The 24,518-nt window shown below is 44.8% G+C and overlaps 1 protein-coding gene and 1 pseudogene across 4 annotated transcripts in view; one reads left to right on the top strand and one right to left on the bottom strand.

Annotated features, from left to right (window-relative positions):
* SYN3 (synapsin III) overlaps positions 1–24,518 on the bottom strand; it is a 569,184-nt gene that overhangs the window by 501,987 nt on the left and 42,679 nt on the right. For all 4 annotated transcript variants that reach the window (XM_030816170.1, XM_030816172.1, XM_003258123.4 and 1 more), the window contains exon 2: positions 14,502–14,974. In XM_030816170.1, coding sequence (XP_030672030.1) covers positions 14,502–14,812 — 311 coding nt within the window. In that variant the 5' untranslated portion in view covers positions 14,813–14,974. The remainder of the gene's footprint in view (positions 1–14,501; positions 14,975–24,518) is intronic.
* LOC105740064 lies at positions 23,087–23,895 on the top strand (annotated as a pseudogene).

Below are 24,518 nucleotides of genomic sequence, written 5' to 3'. Positions count from 1 at the left end.
GTTTGCCCAAGGCAAGGGCATGAGAAGTGACAGAGAAGACATCAGAGAGAAAACAAAAGGCTTCAGGGCCGAGCCTCCTTTTTAAAGGCTTGCAGCCTGACCCCTTCATGGTCTAAGCCCCATTATTTTTCCCAAATGGGTAGCCCAGCTGTGTCTGAACACCTGCACGTGAAGGGGAGCTCATTCCCTCACCAGGCAGCCCACTCAGTCTCTGGATGACTTTGTCAATTAGATGAATTTTCTGTATATTGAGCTGAAATATGTCTCCCTCTTTGTTTTCCCCCACTGGTTCCAGTTCTACCAGGTGGGAGCCTCATGAAACAAGTCCTCTAGCTTGGGGGGGTTTCTAAACTTGGCTTTACACCACTTAAAAAATTCATCTTGGCCAGGTGTGGTGGCTCACGCCTGTAATCCCAGCACTTTGGGAGGCCAAGGCAGTTGGATCACCTGAGGTCAGGAGCTCAAGACCAGCCTGACCAATATAGTGGAACCCCATCTCTACGAAAAATACAAAAATTAGCCGGGCATGACGGTGTGTGCCTGTAGTCCCAGCTACTAGGGAGGCTGAGACAGGAGAATTGTTTGAACCTGGGAGGCGGATGTTGCAGTGAGGCGACATCACTCCACTGCACTCCAGCCTGGGTGACAGAGCGAGACTCCATCTCAAAAAAAAAAAAAAAAAAAAAAAAAAAAAAAAAAAAAATTCATCTCCTGAGCTCCAGTCTAGATATTCTGATTCCACCATTGCAGGGGGACGTCTCAGTGTGGCCTGTCCTGTATCCATTCTGCCTTCTTCTGGTAACAGCAGCTTTATTTGCATTCGCATTGATGGAAGCAAGCCTTCTTTTTGTGCAGTCCTGGTGGGACTGTCCCAAAGTGCCCGCAGAGCAAGGAGTGGAACAAGCCGGGCTTGTTCTTCCCCAGGAATTTGATTTTTGAACAGAGAGAAACAAGGATGAAAGCAAGCAGGAGCTGATTTATCCCGAGACTGTTCCTGCCACCTAGATCTGTAGAGGGGCCCGGGGATCCAGGGACCCAATGGCCCCATCTTTCTGACACTCAAGCTGATTCATCCTGAGACTGTTCCTGCCACCTAGATCTGTGGACGGGCCGGGGATCCAGGGACCCAACAGCCCCATCTTTCTGACACTCGGGTCTCCCTATTTTCCTTTGCTTCTGCAAGCTTCCCCATACATTTTCTTTTTTTTTTTTTTTTTTTTTTGAGGCGGAGTCTCCCTCTGTCGCCCAGGCTGGAGTGCAGTGGCGCGATCTCGGCTCACTGCAAGCTCCGCCTCCCGGCGGGTTCACGCCATTCTCCTGCCTCAGCCTCTCTGAGTAGCTGGGATTACAGGTGCCCGCCACCACGCCCGGCTAATTTTTTGTATTTTTAGTAGAGACAGGGTTTCACCGTGGTCTCGATCTCCTGACCTCGTGATCCGCCCGCCTCGGCCTCCCAAAGTGCTGGGATTACAAGCATGAGCCACCACGCCCGGCCCCATACATTTTCAATAAATTTCTTTTGTTTGTTTGTTTTGTTTTGTTTTGAGACGGAGTCTTGCTCTGTCTCCCAGGCTGGATTGCAGTGGCGCGATCTCGGCTCACTGCAACCTCCACCTCCTGGGTTCAAGTGATTCTCCTCCCGAGTAGCTGGGACTACAGCGTCCTGCCACCACGCCCTGCTAATTTTTGTATTTTTAGTAGAGATGGGGTTTCACCATATTGGCCAGGCTGGTCTCGAACTCCTGACTTTGTGATTCACCCACCTTGGCCTCCCAAAGTGTTGGGATTGCAGGCGTGAGCCACCCTGCCCAGCCCAAAGTCTATTTCTTTTTCATGCAAAGAACTGTATCCAACAGAGGGTGTAGATGGTGCCTGGGAATCTGAATGTCATTATGACGGAAAGTCTTTTGGGGGCCATGCTCCTAGTCCAACCTCACTGTTTCACATAGGAGAAACAGAGGCCAGAGAAGAAGGTGATCCCTCAGCACTAGCCTCAAGACCCCACAGCATCTGCAGAGTTCTTTAGAAAGGCAGCCAAGAAGAGAGAAATTTAGGAAGAAACAGCACCCATCAGATTTCTCCCCACACTCTCTTCTGCTCAAAGCCATTTCCCCCAGATTTTCTAGCTCCTGTTTCCGAGGGTGAAGCTCTCCCCTAAGACTCCACTAGGGCGGGGGTAACAACTCTTCACTGTTCCCCCCTCCTCCCCAAAAGAGCTGGGTAGGAAGCAGCAGGGGCACCGGGCCGCTGGATTGGATGGTGTGTAGACCTCACGGAGAGGGGTCAGCACTTGAAAAATTCCTCAAGTCAAAGGGCTCCGGGCTTGGGTGCCGCACAAGGCCCTCACTGTGTGCACATTGTCTCCCTGATAAAAGGGGCCGGGCCTGGGAAAACGGAGCCGTCTCCAGGCGACGGGGTAGGCTGCTGAGGAATGCCCAGGACCCCTCCCTCCCCCAGACACCAGGGCCAGGACGGCGAGGGGGTAGGGAGGGGCAGGGGGTGCAGCATGGGTGCCCAGAGGGAGAGGAATGAAGTCCAGAGCCCCTCCAGGTGGTGTTGGGTGGTGTATTTGAGTCATGGAATGAAGCAAGCAGCAAGTGACAAAACTCCCTTCATTAGGCCCTTCCTATCTCCACCCCCAGCCCCTCCAGCCATCCCAGAAACCCCTTCATTTCCCCACACAAACAGGCAGGGCCTGCCCTTGTTTAAGGAGAGCCTTAGGGGTAGGGGAAGTGGTGGAGAGAGGCACAAGGATTTTGTTCCTCAGAGCCAAGTGTCTTCAACAGAGAGTTGTGTGTCTCCACTCTAAGCCTCTCAACCAACTCTAGGAGGAGGGGACTGACTTGGAGTCGGCACCTCATCCTCACAGTGCAGGGACTGCCAGCCCGCCGGGATCTCAACACCCTCCTCTAGGGCTTCTGGAAGACAGCCCTCCAGCACATCCAGCTGAGCTGAGAGGCAGGCCAAGTGGCTTCCTTCCCCCTGGCTTCTACAACGATTATATTCACAAGCAATTAGTAATTGCAATTAATTGTTAATAACAGTTACCATTTCAGGGCCTCTTAGGACAGCCTAAGCTGTGTACCAGCTCCACCCATGTCATTATCTCTAATCTTTCCAGTTACCCTTCCAGGAAGATATTCCATGACCCTGCCTTCCTGCTGAGGAATGTGAGGTTAGGAGGTTGGATTTGCCCAAGGTCACATAACTGAGAAGGAAAACAGGGACCAGAGCCCACAGTACCCAGGCTGTCTGGCTCTGGACTGTCCCCTCAGCTTTGCTCCCTCCCTCCCTCCCTGCTGGTGGCGGACAGTCCTCCTCACAGGCAAGGAAAGCTGCTCTCTGAGAATGGGGTCAATAGGGGGATCTGGTTTGGCTCTTCCTGGCCAGAAAACAAGGAAGCTCTAAGGCCAACCTCTCACTGGCCCCATGGTAGCAGAGCCAGCAGTGTCTCTTGTTGCTGCCCTCCATAAGCAGAGGCCAGATAAAATCCAGGACATCCAAATTTTCCATCCAATCCAAATTTCCAATGAACAATACATAATTTTGTAGTGTGTCTATCCCAAATATTGCATGGGATATACTTAGACTCATTCGTTGTCTGTCTAAGTATTAACTGGGTGTCTTGTATTTTTATTTGCTAAATCTGACAACCCTACCCCTAAGCCACTGCTGGTGGTGCCAGCTCTGAGTTCACCTCCCATCCTTCCTCCAGGTGGCACAGGTGGACACAGAATGTCCTGATCACCACAGGGCTGATTAAGCCCAATGCAGTCTTTACAGGGACAGGCCAAGATGCCCTGAAGTCCTCATGCCTTTGGTCAAAGCAGCCTGAAGCTGCTTTTTTTTATTTTTTTTCTGAGATGGAGTCTCCCTCTGCCACCAGGCTGGAGTGTTGTGGCATTATCTTGGCTCACTGCAACCTCCGACTCCCTGGTTCAAGCGATTCTCCTGCCTCAGCCTCCCAAGTAGCTGGGATTACAGGCATGAGCCACCACGCTGTTAATTTTCACATTTTTAGTAGAGACGGGGTTTCACCATGTTGGCCAGGATGGTCTCGACCTCCTGACCTTGTGATCTGCCTCCCAAAGTGCTGAGATTACAGGCGTGAGCCACCGCGTCTGGCCTTTTTTTTTCCCCCTGAAGGAAACACTGGCCTCTGAGTTACCATCTGCACCAGGAGGAGGAGGGGAAGCCTTGGAAATAACACGCAAGTAGCAGGTACTCTCCCTGAATTCCAGGGCAACTGAATATTTTCTAAGACTCTCTTCCAGGGCATCCTCAATCCTGAACTTTCCCTTAATAATGGTAACAGCCTTTGGCAACAGTATCCTTTCATTCCTTAAGTCATCCATCTATCCCAGCCTCCCATCCATCTATCCTAGCCAGGCACTGTGCTAGGCTCTGAGGGTCAGCGGTTGCATAGGAAAGGTATAAACTCTGATCTTGAGTCAGAGTTGGTCCAATATGGGTAGGACCAAACAAAGTCACTCACATCTACATTGAAAAACTAAGCACCTACATTGAAAAACAGCTGTGGAGTAGAGGAACTCAGCATTCTCACTGGACACTCATAACATCCCTGTGAAGTTAATGGTATAGGGAAGGTGGTGGCATTGTGATCCCACTTTACAGACAAAGAAACTGAGGTGCCGAAAGGTACAGTATCTTGGCCAAGACCACAGAGATAGTGAGTGGCAGAGCTGGGACTTCAAGCCCACGCTACCACCTGTCAGCCTAGAGTTCTCTTGAGTATTATCTTCTTTCCCATTTAACTCTCGGGAATCATGTCTGACGTGTGTTAGGAAATCACATCTTTAATATCTAAACATAGGGGAAAGAACAGAAAAGATCTTGCTTGAGATCCCTTGGTGCTTTAAAAAGAGGAAAATATTCTATGCACATCCAAGGACAATTTCTGTAGAAGGTCCAATTTGCAAACCTGAACTCGTATGTATATGGCTAAAGAATTCCCTTTTCCCTGGGCACCCTTAATGCTCTGGCTGCCCAGAGGGCTCCGGCAGGGTGGGGCCGCCTGGCTTGAGGTGGGGCGCCTTCCTCTGAGGGTGAGGTCACCGGAATCCTGTGCTTGGCTGTGCACTGTAACATGGAGTGCTGCCACCCACTGCCTCACACTGCTCTCAGACGCTGGGTGTGTGCCGGGGTGTCAGGCCCCAGGGTCTTGCTCCCCAAGGTCAACACCCTCAGGAGCAGTAGAGGAGGGGCTGAGCTTCAGGTGGGAGAGATCGGGGAGTGGCATAAGAACTGCGGTGCCCAGGCTAGCCCTCTGGATGGGCCTGAGCCAGATCCCAGATGTCACTAGCATTTGCTTTGATTTTGGACTCAGGGCCGCAGTCTTCCTTACGTATATAGTGAGAACAGTACTGCTGCCCCATACAGTTATTGGGAGGACTAAATTAGAGAATCTATGAAAGCCATTGAACCCCTGGTCAGGGGAAGTGCACAGATGCTTGCCAAAAGATGATGATGCAGACATGACCCCATCCTCAAAGAGCTCTGTCATTCATGTGCTTGTTCAGTCATTTGACCAACACTCTTCAGCATCTATCTGGTGTCACACACTGAAGCAGTAGCAGTGGTCAGCAGGAGGCTGGCACCATCAGAAATTCCTTTTATGACGTGAGCCCAGTTCAAGTCCCAGCCCAGCCCCACTTCTGTCTCCTTGAGCAGGTGCATGGTTTCTCTACGCTCTGCCCCCCTCACCTTTCAATGAGCCGACAGTCAGCTCCTGCCCATCGGCAAATGCTTAACAACCAGTTCTCTGGATGGGGGAACAAAAAGCCCTGCTTTCTAGCATTTGCCAATCTCCACAGTGTAAATACTCCACAACAGCCAATGTGATTTTCAGCTGGATTGAATCAAGGTGAGAGGGAAAAAGAGAATTTTAAGAATGCCACTGGCCGGGTGCGGTGGCTCACGCCTGTAATCCCAGCACTTTGGGAGGCCGAGGCGGGCGGATCATGAGGTCAGGAGATCGAGACCATCCTGGCTAACACGGTGAAACCCCGTCTCTACTAAAAAATACAAAAATTAGCCAGGCATGGTGGCGGGCACCGGTAGTCCCAGCTACATGGGAGGTTGAGGCAGGAGAATAGCGTGAACCTGAGAGATGGAGCTTGCAGTGAGCTGAGATCACGCCACTGCACTCCAGCCTAGGCGACAGAGTGAGACGCTGTCTCAAAAAAAAAAGAATGCCACCAATGTCATTCCTCAGTTTCATTGTCACACTCCCAACCTTGTCATCGCCAATAACACACCATCTCCCAAATTCCTCATTCAGTCAACAGGTATTTCCTACATACCTATTATCTGCCCTGTTCTAGGCATGGGCAAATACAGACACCATGTAGAAGTGGGTGGGCAGGTAGTGGTGGAGGGCACACAGGTGATAATCATACAGCGTAATAACTCTTGGAAAATCTAGAAATGCACAAGGTGCTTACCAATGGGTGTCATTAATCCTTGTTTGGTAGGAAGGTGTAGTCTGATATTCTCTCCACCAGATGGATGGTAGCTGAGGAGGGTTTCAGAGGGTTTTAAACCAAGGACACCCTTTTCATTTCTTACCCAACAAATAAAAGAAAAAAGAAACCACTGGGAAGGGTGGGCAATAAAAGCGAAGACAACAATAGATCATTGTGGAAATGGAATAGCAGATTTTCTGAGAAAAAGGCTACCAGCAGAGTAAGAGGACAGGAGAGCCAGGGCTCCAGAGGCCACCCAGGGAGGACCGCAGTGAGCTGGGGAGGAACAGCTTCTATTCACCACTCCCCCAACAGCCCTCCTCCCCATTCTATCCAGGCTCCAGAGACCTTGTAGGATAAACTGAGGGCAGGGAGGTACACCAACCCCACCTGTCTTTTTTATTTTTTGGGTCATGTTAAAGGTTTTGATTTTGAAAATCAAACCTGGGATTCTAGTACATTCTATAGAAATATTTTTAAAAAAAAGTTCCCCCATCCCCCTTTTTAAAAACAATTTCAAATAGCAGCCTTACAGTGACTCTGGCATCCTGGTAAGTAAAGAGCCAAGATTTTATACAGAAGTGAATAAAAATAGAAACTCCTCCACCGTGTGTTCTGTGTTACTGATCCCTAAGGTGAGGTGAGTTTCAGACTCCATTATGCACAGTACAAGTTATCCTGCTTGGACTAAGGTAGGGCAATGACATAAGCTAACTGAACAGTTACTGTGTGTTGAGCTCCAGGGACATTAGGAAGAGTAAGAGACAGGCCTTGTTCTTGCAGAAGAGACAATTATAATACAGATACAGTATGGTATGTGCGCCTATAGCACGATGAAGTATGTTTTAAGTTACACGAGGAAGGTCGATATTAACACTGCAGGGTGGGGTGTGTCAGGGAAGACTTCTCAGAAGAGGGGACACCTGAGCAGGATTTCAAACATGAATGGAAACTGGCCAGGTGTACAAGATAGGGAAGGGTATTTCAGGTAACAGGGAACAGAATGTACTAAGGCGAAAAGGTGTGTTTGAGAACTACAAGCTGTTTACTCTTCCTGCAGAAAAAACAGGACAGGGCCAGTCACGGTGGCTCACGCCTATAATCCCAGCATTCTGGGAGGCCGAGGCAGGCAGATCACTTGAGGTCAGGAGTTCGAGATCAGCCTGGCCAACATGATGAAACCCTGTCTCTACTAAAAATATGAAAATTAGCTGGGCGTGGTGGCCCGTGCCTGTAATCCCAGACCCCCAGGAGGCTGGGGCATGAGAATTGCTTGAACCCCGGAGGTGGAGGTTGCAGTGAGCCGAGATTGCGCCATTGCACTCCAGCCTAGGCAACACAATGAGACTCTGTCTCTAAAAAACAAAAACAAAACAAAACAAAAACAAACAATAACAGCACAGGAAGCAGAGCTGGAGGCAGAACTAGAGGGAGGGCAGGGCAGGCATGCTTATGACTTTGAGGGCAACGATTTCCCCACTACAGGATTATATTAATAAAACGAGATGCATGGGGAGGGGGCAGGCAGGAGCAAAGTGAAACTGGTCAGATTTGTGTTTCAGAAAGATGACCCTTGGGTGGTCCCATGGAAGGTAACCAGGAGGTGAACTCAAGATGGGAGGTTTCAGACCAGTGAAGCTGCTGGTAAGTTCTAGGCAAGATAAGCAGTGGAGTGGCAGTGGGGCTGAAGAGAACTGAGTTTGATATCAGTTAATTATAATTCTCCTTTCCCTTGTGGTTCTCAAAACCTACAGATCAGGCCAGGCACAGTGGCTCACACCTGTAATCTCAGCACTTTGGGAAGCCAAAGTGGGAAGATCACTTCAGCCCAGGAGTTCAAGACAAGCCTAGGCAACACAGTGAAACCCCATCTCATTTAAAAACAAACAAACAAACAAACTGCTGATCGTCCCCCACCATCCCAGAGGAGAGCATCACCTTTAGTTCAGACCTACCCGGGGCCAGGCCTTACATCCTTGCCTAGCCAGGCTGGTCTCCTCAGGCACCCCCAACAGGAGAGAGTACCTTTAAATGCCTGGCCATGAGTTCTCCCAGCAAAGACGGCTTTGGGACCCTCTATTTCTCCTGAAGATGAAAGGCCTTTCTCCAGGTCACTGGCCAGGTTTTGGATCATCCTCAGGGGACCCAGGCTGGCTCAGAGTCTACAAGCTGGACACGTCAGGCAGGGGAGAGTGGTATCCTGCAATTCCCCGACCTGTCCACAACAAAACCTGATTCTACTGGAAGGCCCTGGACCAGGAATGGGAAGACAGAGAAATGTCTGTCTTCCTGAGAAGGGCTGAGAAGGGTAGAAAAGGGGGCAGCATCATCGTCCCTGTTGGGGTGGGGGTGGGTTCACTGTCTGTCCAGACTGCAGCTCCTCTCCCCCTCATTATCATCTGAAAGGGGAAAGAAGGGGGCCCTGTAAGCTGGCTTCTTCCCTTTAACCACTTCCTCCCCTGGGACAGCTCACACAGTGCAGGAGGGGCTGGGGAGGGGGCAGGCCCAGAGGCACAAGACTCTGCAGAACCACCCAGGCATTGTGGGGCTGCCCCGCCACCTGCTGGCCACTCCTGGTGGCAGGGGACAGGCATTTTTCCGGGATTCTTCAGGACAGGACCGAGACTGTAACGCAGTCAGCATCAATTTGGAGAAAGCCGGGAAGGTATTGAGATTCAGAGAGGTTAGGAAGTTCGTGAAGAATCTAGGAGGCAGTTCTGTAGGAGAAGCTGTTATGTTGGCAGTAGGAAGTCTCTGTCACAAACATCTAATAATTGCAGGGCCAACTGCCAGATGAGTTAATGAGTCTTAGTTTCTTACTTCTCCCCTTTTTCACCCACTGAGGGGCAAGAACTCCATAAACAAAGACTGTCAAGTCCTAATTAAAGTGTGGGCATGGGATGAATGATTGAAATATATTGGGAAAAACTCCTCTGGCCATAGCTGTGTCCCCACCCTTGCACACAGCCTAAAATTCACACACTGGTCCTTCCTGTGGAATAGAGAGACTGAACATCAAATTCAAAATTTAAATGTTATGTCTGAGGCCATTCATTGCATTTCAACCTCATTCACTGTTCCTCTACCCTACTGTATACCACATGGACACTGGAGGGACAGAGATTAATAAGACCCAACTTTATCGCCCAGGACCTACAGGGAAGAGTGACCAATAGACCAATGGGTTAAATAAATAGCACAATGGGATAAATCCTAACCCAGACTGCCCTGTATATTTGGCATGAAGAAATTAAACAGGCATGCCTACAAGAGGCTACTGTTAAGATGATTAATGTTGCACAGGAAGGATCACAACAGTCAGCAATAATAATACACACTATGCAGTACTTACTGTCTACCAGATACATTCCATGCACTGTTATACTAACTCAGATCTTAACCCTACTTACATATATTAATTCTATCACATAGGTACTATCACTATTCCCATTTAGGTGCAGTAATTTACAAAGGTCATATAGTCACTTCAGGGTAGAGATGGAATTTGAACCCAGATAGCCTAGCTCTGATGTCTGTATTCTTAACCACTCCACCATACTGCAATTTATTAAGCTCAACCTCCACGCAAACAGGTAACTTCCCTGACAAATAGCTAAGCCAGGGATCACACAGCCAGCAGAGAACACCCAAAATCAAGGGCAAATGTTGGGTTGAAGAGAGAGAGAAAACTTCAAGGGCCATGCAGGCATTCTGACTACCAGGCAGATGGGCATTGTTCAGGGCGGAGGGCCTAAAAGCAACACCCTGGCAGACATCAACCCCTAAGCTCAGAGCCTAATAGTGATGCTTTACATAAACACATAAGCAGAGACAAAGTTTCATGATAAATGCCCTCAAGCAAGCAAGCAGCAACATCTAAGATGATTCACACTTGATCGGAACACAGGTGATTCACATGACTACTCTGGTTAAGAAGAGGCAATTTCTGAGCAGGAAAGTGGAGACTGACATCTGATTCTGCTGAACGTACTTTAATGTTGACTTTATATAGAGTATGCATTAAAAACTATAAATAGCATCGGGTGCGGTGGCTCAAGCCTGTAATCCCAGCACTTTGGGAGGCCGAGGTGGGTGGATCACAAGGTCAGGAGATTGAGACCCTCCTGGCTAACATGGTGAAACCCCGTCTCTACGAAAAATACAAAAAAAATGACCCAGGCATGCTGGCGCCTGCCTGTAGTCCCAGCTACTCGGAAGGCTGAGGCAGGAGAATCACTTGAACCTGGGAAGTGGAGGTTGCAGTAAGCTGAGATCGTGCCACTGCACTCCAGTCTGGGCAAGAGAGCGAGACACCATCTCAAAAAAACAAAACAAAACAAAAAAAACTATAAATAGCAAAGCATAGATTTAATCATTCCCAAACTAAGTTAATGTCTCAAGGAGTGAATGTGTGTATATACATGCATGTTGGACTAACAGAGCATCTGGCACATTTAATGAATGTGATGCATTCATTTATTCAGTTAATACATAGTTACTTGGTGCCTACTGATACAGTTTGACTGCATACCCACCCAAATCTTATCTTAAACTGTAGTTCCCATAATCTCTATGTGTTGTGGGAGGGACTCAATGGGAAGTAATTGAATCATGGGGGCAGTTATCCCCATGCTGCTGCTCTTGTGGTAGTGAGTTCTCACAAGAGCTGATGGTTTTATAAGGCGCTTCCCCCTTCACTTGGCACTCATTCATTCTCTCCTGCCGCCCTGTGAAGAGGTGGCTTCTGCCATGATTATAAGTTTTCTGAGGCCTCCCCAGCCATGTGGAACTGTGAGTCAATTAAATCTGTTTTCCTTTATAAATTACCCAGTCTCAGGTAGTTCTTTATAGCAGTGTGAGAATGTACTAATACAGTAAATTGGTACCCCAGGGAGTGGGATGCTTCTGTAAACATACCCAAAAATGTGTAAGTGACTTCGGAACTGGATGACAGTTGGAACAGTTTGGAGGGCTCAGAAGAAGACAGGAAAATATGGGAAAGTTTGGAACTTCCTAGAGGCTTGGAGGGCTCCGAAGACAAGAAGACGTGGGAAAGTTTGAAACTTCCTAGAGACTTTTTGAATGGTTTTGACCAAAATTCTGATAGTGATATGGATAATGAAGTCCAGGTTGAGGTGGTCTCAGATGGAGATGAAAAACTTTTTGGGAACTGGAGTAAAAGTCACTCTTGCTATGCAAAGAGACTGGCAGCATTTTGCTCCTGCCCTAGAGATCTGTGGAACTTTGAACTTGAGAGAGATGATTTAGGGTATCTGGCAGAAGAAATTTCTAAGCAGCAAAGCATTCAAGAGGAAGCAGAGCATAAAAGTTTGAAAAATTTGCAGCCTGACAATGTGATAGAAAAGAAAAATCCATTTGCTGGGGAGAAATTCAAGCCCACTGCAGAAATTTGCATAAGTAACAAGGAGCCGAATGTTTGTTACCAAGACAATGGGGAAAATGTCTCTAGGGCATGTCAGAGACCTTGGGGGCAGCCCCTCCAATCACATGCCAGTAGGCCTAGGACGGAAGAATGGTTTCATGGGCTGGGTCCAGGGCCCTCCCTCCTATGTGCAGTATCAGGACTTGGTGCCTGTGTCCCAGCCATTTCAGCTGTTGGCTAAAAGAGGCAAAGGTACAGATGAGGCTGTTGCTTCAGAGGGTGCAAGCCCCAAGCCTTGGCAGCTTCCACATGGTGCTGGCCTGCAGATGCACAGAAGTATTCAGGTTTGGGAACCTTTGCCTAGATTTCAGAGGATGTATGGAAACACGGGTGTCCAGGCAGAAGTTTGCTGCAGGGGTGGCGCCCTCATGGAGAACCTCTGCTAGGGCGGTGGGGATGGGAAATGTGGGGTTGGAGCCCCCACACAGAGTCCCTACTGGGGCACTGCCTAGTGGAGCTGTGAGAAGAGGGCCACTGTCTTGCAGACCCCAGAATGGTAGATCCACTGACACTTCACACTGTGAGCCTGGAAAAGACACACAATGCTAGCCTGTGAAAGCAGCTGGGAGGGGGAGTTGTACCCCACAAAACTATAGGGATGGAGCTATCCAAGGTCATGGGAGCCCACCTCTTGTATCGGCATTACCTGGATGTGACACATGGAGTCAAAGGAGATTATTTCAGAGCTTTAGGATTTAATTACTGCCTCATTGGATCAGTTACCTGGATGTGAGACATGGAGTCAAAGGAGATTATTTCAGAGCTTTAAGATTTAATTACTGCCTCACTAGATTTCAGATTTGCATGGGGCCTGTAGCCCCTTTGATTTGGCCAATTTCTCCTATTTGGAATGCGTGTATTTACCCAATGTCTATACCTCCATTGGATCTAGGAAGTAACTAACTTGCTTTTCATTTTACAGGCTTCTAAGAGGAAAGGATTTGCCTTGTCTCAGGTGAGAGATTTCGGACTTGGACATTTGGGTTAATGCTGGAATAAGACTTTGGGGAACTGTTGGGAAGGCATGATTATGTTTTGAAATGTGAGATTTGGGAGGGGCCAGGGGTGGAATGATATGGTTTGGCTGTGTACCCACCCAAATTTCATCTTGAATTGTAGTTCCCATAACCCTCACGTGTCATGGGAGGGACCCAGAGGGAGGCAATTTGAATCCTGGGGGTGGTTACCCCCACATTGGTGTTCTCATGGTAATGAGTGAGTTCTCACAAGAGCTGATGGATTTATAAGGGGCTTCGCCCTTCGCTTGGCACTCACTCATTCTCTCTCCTGCCACCCTATGAAGAGGTGCCTTCCACCATGATTGTAAGTTTCCTGAAGCCTCCCCAGCCATGTGGAACTGTGAGTCAATTAAACCTCTTTTCTTTATAAATTACCCAGTCTCAGGCAGTTCTTCAGGCAGTGTGAGAACAGACTAATACGCCTACTATGTGGCCACCTTTGGAGACATGCACATGCAACCCTGTTCTCCATCCCCAAAGGCCATCCATGAGTCCACTGTCAGACTTTTCTGGTTCCCATCCATGTATTCCTCTGCTCTGGATGCAATGCTTCCATGTCCATAGTTGGGCTCACTCCCTGAACTGCAATTTCTATGTCTCCAGCTAGACTGATAACATTTATCACCTCTGAGTACCAAACAGCTGGGATAGACTTATTCTCCAAATGCAGCTCCACATAAGCAGGAGCCTGTTCCCTACTATACCTGTGCATCTCAGCTATGCCTGGCACCGAATCAGTGCTCAGTAAACTACCTGGTGAATGACTGCTACAGTGATCTTGACACAGGTATCAGGTCTCTGCCACTGTGGAACTTACCAGCTAGGAAGCACTGCCTGAGAAGAGGCTGGCAGTGGTCATTTCTGCCCACCTTTGGTGTTGAGAAGACAGGCTCTGGAGCCAGACTGCCAGTACCTGGAAGAGCTGAGATGCACACTCAGGCACTGTGATCCCAAGGTTTGGGATAAGGACTGTGGACTTGTATTGCTTTCTTTTATCCTCATAATAAGCTCATTTTATGGGAGGGTGGCTGAGGCTGACAGGTTAATCTGGCAAGTACCGCCAGACGTATTTCAGATACTAAAAGTTTTCCATTTTTAGGAAGGTAATATGGTGAATATACCATATTTTATATAACACTTCCAGCAGGCTCTGAACTATACTCCATATCAAACACATTCACATGCTTGCAGCAAATCATATGAACAAACACACTTAGTATAATTATAGCCTCACTTTCCTGCAGATTAGGCTTTGCTACCAAAAGAATTGCAAAACATTTTCTAGTTTCCAGACTGTGTTGGATTTGGGATTTGCAGGCGAGGGACTGTGGACCTGTAAATATAAAGCCCTTAGAAGAGAACGTGGCACTAAGTAGGTGCTGTGGGCCTAGCATGCAGCAGCCACTTGGTACATGTTAGTTTCCTTCTCTCCAGCCAGGCTCTGATAGCACCTGAGCCTCTCATAGCTCTCCCCTTCTATTTCCCCAAGAGATGAGATAATCCCCACTCCTCTCTTGCCCCAGAAGGTGGTAGCACTTGCAAATTCCTGCTTACCAGTCTGTATGGGCATCATCGATCACCAACAGGATCCTGGGTCTTTGAACAATGGGCGTGGAGGGAGCTGGAGGCTCCATCAGTCCTGAGGTGGCCTGAGGGGCCTGCTTCATGGCACTGGAGAGGGAGCTAAAAAGGCTGGATCCTGGAGAGGAGAAGGAGGCAGCCAGGGGCTGGGGGTGCCTCCTCTCCATGGCTGGGGAAGCAGGTGAGCTGGTGGAGCTATCTGGGCGTTGCAGGTCCGTCATATAGCCATTAGGCAGGTTGGCCACGAAGCTGCTGTCAGAGAGACGTCGCCGGAGGAAATTCATGGCTGTGGATGGACGGAGATGACTGGCTCCTACCCAGACGTGTACAGGTGAGGCCCAGAAGACAGGCTGCTGCCAGGTACAGGAAGTGGTAGGACTTTAGCCAGAAGAGCCAGGGGGATTTTGCGCAACCAGCAGTCAGCTTTAGCTGCCTTTATTTACCTGCTGGAAATAAGCCAACAAATACATAAGTGGAAACGACTTCCACCCCCTTAAGAGCAAACAGATACAGCGCTTTCCTGCCCCACTGCAGGTGGCAATGTAAATTAGGACATCCTTCTGGAAAGGAATTTGACAACATGTATTAAGAGGATAGCTTTTTAACCTACAATTTACATTTTCTGGAATTACATTGCAAAGAAAGATTCTAAGTTACAGAAAAAGCTTCATGCACAAATATGTTAATCACAGGTTATTTACACTAGCAAAATACTGGGAAGTATCTCAACATTCAACCACAGTTTAACGAATAAGTCAGCTACAGCACAGTTACTCAATGAACCCTTTGTGGCTATTTTTAAAGGTGTCCTGAAGAAGGGATTTTGGTAACAGAAACAATTTCATGTTCTAATGATAAATTTAAAAGATAATGATTCAAAATTATAGGAACCAAATGACTACAAAGATGTGCAAGTTGAAAGAACAAAATTTTGGAAATAAAAGAAATCAAAGTGTTAACAGTGATTATATTTTGGTAACGCAAGTACATGCCTTTTTTTCTTTTTCTTTCCACTTACTTATATTTTTCTAATTTTCTAGAATGCTCATTACTATGGACCGGCATGTCCCCCACCTCACCAAATTTATATGTTGAAGATAATGCTGAATATGATGCTTCGGAAATGAGCCCTTTGGGAGGTAATTATGGTTAGTGGGGTCATTAGGGTGTGGCCCATGCGATGGAAGTACAGCCCTCACAAGAAAGGATGCTAAAGAGCTTGCTTTCCCTGCACTGTGTGAAAACAAAGGTAAAAGGCAGCCATCTGCAAACCAGGAGAGAGCCCTCACCAGAACCAGGCAGAGCTGACACCCTGACCTTGGACTTCCCAGCCTCCAGAACTGTGAGAAATAAGTATCTGTTGTTTAACCCACCCAGCCTATGGTATTTTGTTATGTCAGCACAAGCAGATAATATACACATCTATTGCTTTTCTAAACAGAGTAACATAAGTTAAAAAAACCCACACTGTTCATTTGAGATCAAAACAACCCATTGAGAACAATGACTATTTAAACCATGGAATTAGATTTTATATTTTTTGTTAAGATTATTATATACAATTTTTTTTTTGAAACAGGGTCTCACTTCGTCACCCAGGCTGGAGTGCAGTGGCACAATCTTGGCTCACTGCAACCTCTACCTCCCAGATTCAAGTGATTCTCCTGCCTCAGCCTCCCAAGTAGCTGGGATTACAGGTACCCACCACCATGCCTGGGATTACAGGCACCCACCACCACGCCCAGCTAATTATTGTATTTTTAGTAGAGACGAGGTTTCATCATGTTGGCCATGCTGCTCTCAAACTCCTGGCCTCAAGTGATCTGCCTGCTTTGGCCTCCCAAAGTGCTGGGATCACAGGCATGAGGCACTGTGCCCAGCCAGTATTTTTATTGCGGTAAAATTTACTTAAGATTGAAATGCACAGTTCTTAGGTATACACTTCTTTGAGTTTTGATAAATGTATATACTGGCATAATGTTTATTATATTTCTACACCTCAGAAAGTTCTTTTGTGCCCCTTCTGGTCCATCCACACCTCCTAATAGGCGAATACTCTTCTGATGCATGTTACCATTTATTAATTTTACCTGTTCTTGAACTTCATATAAATGTAACCAAATATATTATGCTTTTGTTAATAACTGCTTCCCTCAATGGTTCTGAGATGCTATATGTTGTATAGCAGTCATTCTATTTTTAAAATCACTGAATATCATTCTACTGGATGGATAAACCACAAATTGCTACTCCATTCTCCTGTTGATGAAAATTTGAGGTCAGTCATGGTGGCTCACACCTGTAATCCCAGAACTTTGGGAAGCTGAGGTGGGCAGATCACTTGAAGCCACGAGTTTGAGACCAGCCTGGCCAACAAGGCAAAACTCCCTATTAAAAATAATAAAAAAAAAAAAGCTGGGTGTGGTGGTGTGCACCTATATGCCCAGCTACTGGGGAGGCTGAGGCATTAGACTTGCTTGAACCCAGGAGGTGGAGGTTGCAGTGAGCCAAGATCACGCCACTGCACTCCAGCCTGGGTGACAGGGTAAGACTTTATCTCAAAAAAAAAGAGAGAGAGAAAAGAAAAAGAAAAAAAGAAAAATAAAATTTGAAATGTTTGCAGTTTTCAGAAATTATGCATAAATTGCTGCAAGAAATTTTTATTTAAGTCTTTTTGTGGAGATAGATGGATAATGAATGGATGGATAGATTAAGAAGTAGATCTTTTCTTTGGGAAAATACCTAGGAGTTAATTTGTTGGATCATGGGGTAAATGTATGTCTAACTTAGTAAGAAACTGTCAAAAAGTTTCCCATAGTGGTTGTTTGATTTTGCATACTCCATTTGAGAGTTCCTGTTCCTTCACATCCTTTCTCACATTTGGTTGTTGTCTTTTTCATCTTATCCATTCTAGTGGGTATAGCATAGTATCTTATTGTGTTCTAAATTTATTTTGTCTGATATTTAATGAGACTGAACAACTTTCATGGGTTTACTGGCCAGTGACATATCTTCTTTTGTCTATCTATTCAAATATTTGGCCCATTTCTAAAAGGTGGGTTGTTTATCTTTTCATTTTTGATTTGTAGGAGTTCTTTATACATTCTAGATACAAGTCCTTTGTCAGATACGTACATTGTAAACATTTCCTACCATTCTTTGGCTTGCTGCTTCATTTCCTTCATGAGCAGAAGTATGGCAGAATAAAACAACTCTAAAAAAGTGAATTGTTTATTTGAGATAAAAGCATTCCAATAAGAAAAAAAATTATACCATAGGATGAGACCACACTTCTATATTTTGGGTATTGGGAATACTTTACATATCCTTTCATATATATGTATCTAAACAGACACACACACACACACACACACGTACTTATATATGTATATAATATAAATATATATACACATATATAAAGTATATTATACATATCTGCAGATGTTTTGATAAACAAAAACTTTTATTTTTATGAAACCTAATTTATCAAATTCTTCATTTATGGTTAGTGTTTCTGTGTCTGTTCTTAAAAATCTCTGCCAGGCTGGGCATGGTGGCTCACGCCTGTAATCCCAGCACTTTGGGAGGCCAAGGTGGGCAGATCACCTGAGGTCCGGAGTTCGAGACCAGCCTGACCAACATGGAGAAACCCCATCTCTACTAAAAATACAAAATTAGCCGGGCATGATGGTGTATGCCTGTAATCCCAGGCTGAGGCAGGAGAATCACTTGAACCCAGGAGGCAGAGGTTGCAGTGAGCCAGGATCGCACCATTGCACTTCAGCCTGGGAAACAGGAGCGAAACTCTGTCTCAAAAAAAAAAAAAAAAAAAAAAATCTCTGCCAACCCCAAGATCACAATCATACCATCCTACAGTGTCTTGTAGAAGGTTTATAGTTCTAGCTTTTCTACTGAGGTCAGGGATCCATCTAAACTTGATTTTTGAGTGGTATGAAGCAGGGTATGAGGTTCATTTTCACCTCCGTTCATTTATCCAGGTTGCCAGCACCATCTATGAAAGTATTTTTCTCCCACTGAATTGCTTTGGTGGCCTTGTTGGCACCAATTGGCTGTACATGTGTGGGCCTACTTCTGGACTATGTTTAATATGCTCTATTTATCTCTCCGTCTATTCTTATATTTATCAATTGCTATGGCTTTCCAGAAAGTTTTAAAACCAGGTAAAGTGAGTCCTCCAACTTAAATGTTCTGTCTCAAGATTGTCTTAGATATCCTAGGTCCTATTTTCATATGCATTTTAAAATCAACTTTTATGAAAAAGTCTGTTGGAATATTGTTCGAGATTGCATAGACTGAGTAGAATTGTCACTGAACAATATCGGGTTCCCTATGAACACAGTAGACCCCTCTACTCAGAAATTTTTTTGTGATTTTCAATACAGAGATCTCGCATACATTTTGCTAAATTTATTCCTACTTTGTTTGGGGTTTTTTGCATGTTTTTGAAATAACACTGTTTTCTAAATTTCACTTTCCATTTGTTTGCTGCTAGTATAATATTATTTTCAATATACTGACATGCTCAATTCAAGTATTGTTGCTACTAGTTGTTTATAGATTCCTTAATACTTTCTATTTAAATAGTGTCATCTACAAATACAGAGATCTTTACTTCTTTCTTTCCAATCTGAATGCCTTTTACTAATTTCTCTTATCTGACTGTCCTAGCTAGGACCTCTAATATTGAACAGAAATCATGAAAACACGCACCTTACCTTGTTCCTAACCTTGGGGGGAAACACTCAGTATCTCACCATTAATGTGGTGTTAACTGGAGGTTTTTGGTAAATCCACTTTATTAGATTCAGGCAGTTCTCTTCTATTATTATTTGGATGAGAGCTCTTATCATTTGGGAGTTGAATTTGCCAAGTGATTTACTAAATCTATTAGGAGGATTATATGTTTTTGAAACCATTTATTTGCTTAACAATGTGGTAAATTACATTGATTGATTTTTAAATGTTAAACCAAACTTGCATTCCTGGGATAAACCCCACTTGATCATAATGTATTACCCTTTTTATATATTGGTGGATTCAATCTGATAATATTTTGCTATTTTTGTGTCTATGTTCATGATAGAAAACATTGGTCTGCGGTTTTATTTTTTGGCAATGTTTTTGCTAGGTTTTGATATCAGGGTAATGTTAACCTCACAAAATAGGTTGGGAAGCATTCCCTCCTTTTCTATTTGCTGAAAGAGTCTGTGTAATACTGTGTTTTTTTCTTAAATTATTGGCAGAATTCAACAGTGAAACCATCTGGGGTTGGTTTTTCTTTGTGGGAAAGTTTTTAATAATGAATTCAACCTCTTTCATAAAGCTATTCATATTTTGTTTTTCTTTTTATCTCAATTTTGACAACATGTGATTTCGAGTATTTTGTCTATTTCATCTTGGTTGTGAAACTTACTGGCATAAAGTTGTTCATAATATATCCTTTCTGTAGGATCTTATGATTCCTCCTGATATTCCTGATATTGGTAATTTGCTTTTTCTCTCTTTTTGACTGATCCATGTTGCTAAGAATTTATAACTTGTATTACTCTTGCAGGGCACCAACTTGCAGCCTTTTCAATTTCTCCATTGTTTGTTTTCTATTTCACTTATTTCTGTTTTTTATTACTTCCTTTCTTCTCCTTACTTTTGGTTTAAGTTTAATTTGCTGTTCTGTTTTCTAGAGTCTTGAGCTGGAAACACAGATCATTAATTTTAAACTCTCTCCCCAATATAAGTATTTAAAGCAATGTGCTTCCCTCCCAGAAATTCTGACATTGTATTTTCATTATCATTCATTTTAAATTATTCTCTTTATCCCTTATAATTTTTTGACCCATGTATTACTAAAACATGCATTTAATTTTCAAATTTCAGTGCTTTTTAATTATTGTCTTGTTAATGCTTTTAATATAATTCATTTGTGATTCTTGAACACAGTCTATAAGGTTTTAAACCTTTGCCGTTCATTAAGATTAATTTTATGGTTCAATACAGTCTATCTTGATGAATGTTCCAGATGCACTTGGAAAGAATGCATATTTTGCAGTTGTTGGGTGTAATGCTCTACAAATATTATTTAGATTGTTTTCAAGTCCAATTCCCCAGGTAGCTGACACTCCCATGGTGACTTGCAAGCAGGAAGTTTATTAGGCAGTGCTTCCATCTATGCTCAACAACTATGGGCAGGAATGAAAAGCAGATTTGGGCTGAGGGACAGACAGAACCATCACAGGTTCAACAGAGGCGCCAGTTGATCTTAGTGGGGGCATGGACCTGGGGCATGTCTTTAGATGTCCTCATTTTCCAGCCACTCTGTGAGCTTATACTCTGCCCCCGATTTGTCAAATCAGCAAAGCTGCAGCCCTCCACTTTAGTTCCAGCTGCTCCATGCCAGGTGGCGTGCGAAGAGCCACCTAAATGTATATTTCACTGAGTGGGTGTGGTTTTCCTTCCTTCAAGGGTCAAATCCTGTCCATCTCCTGTCTATTTTTTGTTTTTCTCCAGCAACCTCAAATCATTTTAAGTATTTTTTCCAAAGTTTATCATTATCATCTGTGAGAGGTTTAGTTCAACTTAGGCTACAGCGTCACTACTGGAACTGAGCCTCTTCCATTTTTCAAATACCGGATGGAAAAGTTAAAATGTTAGGGTTGAAGAGATCTTAGAGTTTATTTAACAAGTCCTTCTTCAGGAACTCTGGTCAACCTTCCATTGATATGAATTCCCTGACTTTGAAAAAAATCACCTCTTATAATCTTTTGACCTACTCCAATGTTAGTCAAAGGCTTCTAGGGTAACTTCTGCCCACTACAGGCCCCAGTGGAACTTACAGGCTGGCAAAGGGAGGCCAATCATGAACATGCAAACAAACATTTATGGTTTAGGGTAAGTGCAAGTAAGGAATATACAGAGTGTGGTCATCGAAATTCACTTGGGGCAGGACTTCTGCAGAGAGGATGGTTAGAGAAGGCCTCTCTGAGAAAGTTACTTTTAAAAATTTCATTTTTAATTGACAAGCAATAATTATATATATTTCTGTGATGTTTTGCTATGTTTACATTGTGGAATGATTAAGTCAAGCTAGTTAACAAATCTATCATCTCACATACTTATCATTTTCTGTGGAAAAAACATTTAAAATATACTCTTTTAGCAATTTTGAAATAAACAATGCATTATTTACAGTGCATTATAGTGACTGTAAAGTCACTATTCTGTGCAAAAGATCACAAGAGCTTATCTCTCATAACTGAAACTTTGTACTCTCTGACCGACATGTCCGCTTTCCCCATTCAGCCCCCTCTCCAGCCTTAGGCAACCACATTCTACTCTAAACTTCTATGAGTTCAATGGTTTTAGATGCCACTTACAAGTGAGATCATGTGGTATTTGTCTTTCTGTCCCTGGCTTATCTCACTTAGCATAATGTTCTTCAAGTTCATCCATGTTGTAGCAAATAGCAGAATTTTCTCCTCCTTTTTTTTTGGTTTGAGATAGGGTCTCACTCTGTTGCCCAGGCTGGAGTGCAGTGGTGTGATCATAGCTCACTGCAGCCTCAACCTCCCAGGCTTAAGTGACTCTCCCACCTCGGCCTCCAGAGTAGCTGGGACTACAGACGTGTACTAAGATGCCCAGCTAGTTAAAAAAAAAAAAAAAAAATTAGGTTGGGGGGGTCTCACTATGTTGCCTAGGCTGGTCTCGAGCTCCTGGCCTCAAGCAATTCTCCTGCTTCGAATCCCAAAGTGCTGCGATTACAGGCATAAGCCAATGGGCCCTAGCTTCCCCCTTCTTTTAAGACTGAATGGTATTCCATCGTGTGTATATATACCACATTTACTTTATCCATTCATCTGATGATGGGCACCTAGGTTAGTTCCATATCTTAGCTAGTGAGTAGAATGCTGCAATGAACCTGGGAGTGCAGATAGCTCTGATAAATTGATTTCAATATATTTGGATACATACCCAGAAGTGAGACTGCTGGATCATATGGTAGTTCTATTTTTAGTTTTCTGAGGAACCTCCAAGCTGTTTTCCAAAATGGGCGTATTAATTTTCATTCCCGCCGGACGGGGTGGCTCACACCTGCAATCCCAGCACTTCAGGAGGCCGAGGTGGTCAGATCACCTGAGGTCCAGAGTTCGAGACCAGCCTGACCAACATGGAGAAACCCCGTCTCTACTAAAAATATAAAATTAGCCAGGCGTGGTTGCAGGTACCTGTAGTACCAGCTACTCAGGAGGCTGAGGCAGGAGAATCGCTTGAACCCGGGAGGCGGGAGTTGTGGTGAGCCGAAATCGCGCCATTGCACTCAAGCCTGGGCAACAAGCGCAAAACCCCGTCTCAAAAAAGCCAGCTTCACAGTCGAAGGACAGAGTCGTAGAAGCGGTCGAGGCTTTTACGGCTCCGGCGTGCCGGAAAGTGCGTGAGTGGAAGGTGCGAGAGTGCCGCCGCCGGAGAGTTTTGTTCCGTTTCCGGGTTCCTGGGGTCTGGAGGCGAGGTATGTTATGCATAAAAATGGATAATTTACATGATAAATGAAAATAGCCAATTCTTTAAGAGGATAAGTATTAAATCTTTATAAAAATCTGCTGTATCTTTTTTTTTTTTTTTTTTGAGACGGAGTCTCGCTCTGTCGCCCAGGCTGGAGTGCAGTGGCGCGCTCTCGGCTCACTGCAAGCTCCGCCTCCCGGGTTCACGCCATTCTCCTGCCTCAGCCTCCCGAGTAGCTGGGACTACAGGCGCCCGCCAACACGCCCGGCTAATTTTTTGTATTTTTAGTAGAGACGGGGTTTCACCGTGTTAGCCAAGATGGTCTCGATCTCCTGGCCTCGTGATCCGCCCGCCTCGGCCTCCCAAAGTGCTGGGATTACAGGCTTGAGCCACCGCGCCCGGCCAAAAATCTGCTGTATCTTGATGAAACCTCGTCTCTACTAAAAGTACAAAAAAATTAGCCGGGCATGGTGGCGGGTGCCTGTAGTCCCAGCTACTGGGGAGGCTGAGGCAGGAGAATGGCATGAACCCGGGAGGCGGAGGTTGCAGTGAGCCGAGATGGCGCCACTGCACTCCAGCCTGGGCGACAGAGTGAGACTCCGTCTCAAAAAATAAAATAAAATAAAATAAAAATCTACTGTATCTTGGACGAGACTATCCAAAAGGAGCAGACTATTTTAAAAGGCGTTTGAAGAACATTTTCCTTAAAAACAAATATGTGAAGAATCCAAAGAAGATCAAAGAACTTACTGCACAGGGCGAATTTGTAATGAAAGAGCTAGAAGCCTTATACTTCTTTAGGAAATACAAAGCTATGAAACAACGCTATTATTCAGATACCAACAAAAACTAATTGATCATTACTACTTTAATTTAGCTGACAACCAGTGTCAGCTGTTTATGTATACCAGCTATTGTAAAATAATTCTAACTTAAAATGGGAAGATATACATGTTGTGTAAAAAAATGCCTGAGCTGCCCTACTGAACTAAATAGGTTTCAACTTCTGTTCATACTGAGAGATTTATCAGCAACTTTATGCTCAATTTTTATAAAAAGATAGAAATTTAGCTATACCACCGATTATAAATTAGTGAGCACCGAATTTTGAATGAAAATATAATACACTTAATCCTGTAACTTAATAGGACTTAGCCAATTTTTTTAGCTTATTTTTTCATTTTACTGATAAGAGAATGCCATATACTGAACATTTAATAGGCAAAATAATTTCTTACACACTTGTTTCTCTTAACTTTTGAAAGAAATCCCTTATTTTTTTCCCCAGTTTGGTACATTAACAGCACATATTCAAGGTTCACTACAAAACAAGCAGTTCCTGGTAATGATTTAAATGTAGTTATAGAAATAATAATATGTATGGAGTCATTCCTGCTGAACTTGAAATAGCCTGCTGGTGACAGGCATTACATACATAACTATTCAATTATTTCCATTATTAATGTTGCTGCTGCT

Source organism: Nomascus leucogenys, chromosome 7b (assembly GCF_006542625.1).
Source record: "Nomascus leucogenys isolate Asia chromosome 7b, Asia_NLE_v1, whole genome shotgun sequence".
Lineage (NCBI taxonomy): Eukaryota > Metazoa > Chordata > Mammalia > Primates > Hylobatidae > Nomascus > Nomascus leucogenys.
Note: the sequence above shows the minus strand (reverse complement) of the source record. Positions and strands in the feature narration are given on the sequence as shown.